Source organism: Curcuma longa, unplaced genomic scaffold, assembly GCF_044706935.1.
Source record: "Curcuma longa cultivar G26 ecotype Majalengka, Jawa Barat unplaced genomic scaffold, ITB_CL_G26_1.1 utg2798_np1212_758248_RagTag, whole genome shotgun sequence".
NCBI classification, from domain to species: Eukaryota; Viridiplantae; Streptophyta; class Magnoliopsida; order Zingiberales; family Zingiberaceae; genus Curcuma; species Curcuma longa.
Window position 1 is genome coordinate 895,461 of NW_027435600.1, and position 4,276 is coordinate 899,736.

At 40.9% G+C, this 4,276-nt stretch overlaps 1 protein-coding gene across 1 annotated transcript; it reads right to left on the reverse strand.

Annotated features, from left to right (window-relative positions):
* Positions 1 to 381: 381 nt before the first annotated feature.
* Positions 382 to 3,208, reverse strand: LOC141820161 (uncharacterized). Its single transcript, XM_074707435.1, has one exon. It carries the CDS (start codon positions 3,199 to 3,201, stop codon positions 847 to 849), a length of 2,355 nt encoding a protein of 784 aa, XP_074563536.1. The 5' UTR covers positions 3,202 to 3,208; the 3' UTR covers positions 382 to 846.
* Positions 3,209 to 4,276: the final 1,068 nt, after the last annotated feature.

The following is a 4,276-nucleotide window of genomic DNA, read 5'->3' on the forward strand; positions in this document are numbered from 1 at the left end:
TACTATTGGTAGAATAATAGAGCTAGAAAGACCAAAGAGAGTGAAATCCAGAATATATCATCTTTTACTCCTGGGACATAATTGAATTGATTAGGATGGAACAGAATTATAAAAGAAAATATATCATCTCCTTTCCAACCACTCACCTTTTATACTGTAAGTGTTATTCGGGCCTCTTGAATTATTTTGGTCGAGCAACAGCGTAGGCTGATTGCTTGCTTGGCGGCTACATTGAGTCCGTACTCTTGCATCGATGACTAAGAAAAACAAATGAATTACTTCAAAATTGCCTCATAAATATTTAGGTTATTTATTATAAAAGAACTCAACATGAATCCAAGTTAACATCAGAAAATCAATTTGCATCGCCAAGTAGAAACATAGAGTAGGAGCTGGCTCCATTTATTCAAATAATAACTCGGCAATTAGATCTGTCATGCAAAGTATATATATATATATATTGTTGCATTTGAATACATATTTCCTACTTTTGGTAGAATTGGACCCTGGCTTTGCGTGTATTTCTCGTGGAAGTAAATCATCTCCCATCATTTCTTTATACAATGTTCATGCAACTGATCTGTTTTTGATTTAGTGATATTCATTGATGATTGATGTCTAGATGAAAGTATCTGGCAAAATAGTTGGCAACTTGGCATGCCCCTTGCAAACATTCTTTCTCAGCATAATTATCAGTCCCCGCTGTGCATCCACACAGTAGCAGTCATAAACCTCCTTGCCCAAACTACAATAGAAACCTAGTTACTTCCTCTTTGCCGCCAAACTCATGTATGAATCGTTAGGGAGCCTTATGGCAATGGTACCATCCAAGAACAACAGAGTCCTTCACATATCAGCCGCTATGCCGCCAGAGTTGAGGGCATCCAAAACAAACTTATCAGGAACAATTCCCTTAGAAACCATTTCATTATACAACAGATGTGCTTCAGACATGTTTCCACCTTTGCAATTTGCATCAATCATCATAGTGTACGTCACATTAGTTGGTACCAAACCCTTCTCAGAGATGGTCCTGAAATGTTTTCTGGCACTTTCAATATCACCAGACTTGCAAAAGCCATCAATTAAGGTATTGTAGGTAACAACCGTTGGCTCAACACCTCTAGCACACATTTCATCATGGATTTCTACAGCCCTGGTCATATCACCTGATTTACAAAGCCCAAATAAAAGTGAACTAAAAGTGTACACATCAGGAACCAAACCTTTCTCCTCAAGCTCTGAGAAAGCTTGGAAAGCCTCTTGCATCTTCCCATACTTTGCGAGGCTATGGATAAACACAGTGTATGTTCTCACATCTGGAGAGAAATCCTTTCCTAACATGGAGTGAAAGGTGGAGAATGCCTTGGCGACATTTTCAGAGTTGCAATACCCATCAACAAGGGCCGTTAAAATGGCATCATTTGGTTTTACTCCTTGAGAAACCATCTGCTGGTAAAGCTCCTCTGCTCCATGCATATCACCAGATTTACTGAGCCCATCAATGAGAGCTGCATATGTGAATGTATTTGGAGACAACCCTCGCTCTTGCATTTGATTGAAGTATTTTCTTGCAATTTCAACGTGTCCTGCCTTGCATAAGCCAATTATCAGTGTATTGTAACAAAATGTATCAGGCTGAACATTACTATCAACCATCTTATCCAAAGTCTGGCATGCCTCCGCTGTTCTCTCTTCCCGGCACTGACCGGCAATGAGAGTGGAATAAATGACAGCATTAGGTTCCAAACCATTAGCAAGCATTTCCATCAGCAAAGCCTCTGCCTGCCTAGATTCTCCACAACCACAAAACCCATTTACCATCACGCTGTAGGTATACAAATTACGTAAGACTTTCCTTTTTTTCATCAATTCAAATATTCCAACTGCTGCTTGAGAATTACGCAACTTGAAGAACCCTTCTATGACTACATTGTAAGTCCATGTATCTGGCTTCAATCCTATCCGAGCCATTTCATCTAAAAGTTCATGGGCCTTGTACATATTTCCTGCTCTGCATACCCCACGAATGAGACAATTGTAGGTAACCATATTAGGCTGCATCCCTACTTTTACCATCTCATCCTTTACTCTGAAGGCCTCATCTATTTTACTTTCTCTAACCAGACCATCAATGAAGGTAGAGTACACAACAATAGAAGGGTTTATTCCAATCACTAACATCTCATCAAACAACTTTCTTGCTTCTTGCGACCGGCCATTTTTGCATAAACCATTAAGGAGAACACCATAAGTATATTTATCAGCAACTAATCCTTTCTTCACCATTGCCTCCTTCAACTGAAAAGCATCCTCAAGAGCCCCAACTCTACAGAAACCAGAGATCAACGTGTTGTATGTGACCGCACTTGGGGTACATGATTTCTGCTCCATCTCCATGAAAATATTTTTAGCTGCATCAACATTTCCTAACTTACAATAGGCATCAATCAAAATAGTATAAGTGTAGAGGTCGCAACCCAATTGTTCCCTTGTCATGAAATCGTGCATCTTCCAGAATAAATCCATCGAATTAGTTCTCAGAAGATCCTTGAGCAACGCATTGCAGCATCTCAAATTTGGGGGAAAAGCGCCACCTTTCATTGACAAGGCTACTTCGGCAGCTTCCCTGAACATTCCAATCTTCTTGTAAGTATCAACCAGAACGCTGAACACAGCCGGATTAGACTGCCCATCCTGAGAAAAGCTCCCATAGATAGAACCCAAGACTGCAGCCGGAGAGGGATAGATCTTGATCATCCGCTCGAGGAGTCCATTGGCATGGGGTAAAAGCCCGGAGTTGCACAGCGTGATGGCGAGCGAGGCGAAGGAGTCCAAGGCGTGAGGGGAATCCATCTGCGATCCCGACCAGTAGAAAAAGTCCAAAAGGCGTTTGGGATCGAGCATCTGACCGCGCCCCTGCTCGGTGAAGAAGGCGGACACGGCGGAGGGGGAGAGGCGGCGAGGGATGTCGGAAGCGACCATGACGGCCTTCCAGTTTGCGGAGCCGGAGAGGAGGGCGGAGATCTCGCGTGGCAGGTCGTCAACATCGGAGCTGTCTCGGGAGGAAACCGAGCAGGTACACAAGTAGGGGAGGATCTGTAGACGGTTAGGTGGATTGGATGGAAGGCTCCTCGGCGTCGGCGATGGTTTTGTGCTTCGCCTCACGACGAGTGGGCGATTTAGGGCGAAGCGACGCATAGCTACGCCTCTCTCACCCCTCTGTCCCGTCGCCCTTACACATCTTAAATTTTAAGAGTATCAATCAGGCCGCTTCTAATCCGGCCCAGATATGTCCAACGGTCCAAGCCAAGGGTGGGCCTAAAACAATGATCGGTTGGACTTGACCTAGATCTATTTTTTTAAAAAATCAAATATTTACATATTTATAAAACATATTACTAACTATATAAACATTTAATAATAATCATATTTTCTTGTAATATTATCATTATTCAATATAAATATTTAATAATAATATTTTATTTGGAATTATTAAAAAAAATACCAAATTTAGCATGCAAGTCTAGTTAAGATGTTTTCCTAGTGAGATATGAATCTTTAGGCCATTTACATATTGCTCAATCCTAAGTTTCTCATGCAACTCAATCTCTCCTCTCCATCTAGCTCAATCTCCAAAGCTCCCCTTATAACTTGGTCTCCTCAGCTTCCCATACAATTACTTGATCTCCAAAACTCCCCATCCAACTCAGTCTTATTGAGTAAATTGTTTTCTTAATCGCATAAATTTTAAAATAATGAAAACTCAACTATAGAAAAATAAAATAACAAGAGATATAGTTTCATCGATATCTATAACAGAAAATAATACAAAACTAAGACGATGAATCTAATTGTAGCGGTAAAGTCATCATTTTTTTTGTGTGCTGTCCACGAATTTGAAAATCTTGCAGAAGAAGAGAGAGAGCAAGGAGGTGGTCTTTTGAAGGAACTAGGAACTGGTAATTTCTTTGGATTTGCTGCTACGTATCTTTTGGCCCAATCTTGAACTTCGATTATCTGATCTCGCTTACATGGAATCTCCGCTGCTAGATTAGCTTCCACTTATCTTTCGATTGCTCGATCCTATTGTCCGATTAACCGATCCAACTCTAGCTATTAACTACAAGCATATATAAGTATTATTCTGTGCTTTGGTCAAATGAACTGTTGGCTCGATCGAAAACTTTTTTGATCACTCAAAACTTCTGACGTAGTCATCTACGACTGAGTCTGTCTAAGGTTGAGTCTACCCTAGTTTAATTACTGGTTACTC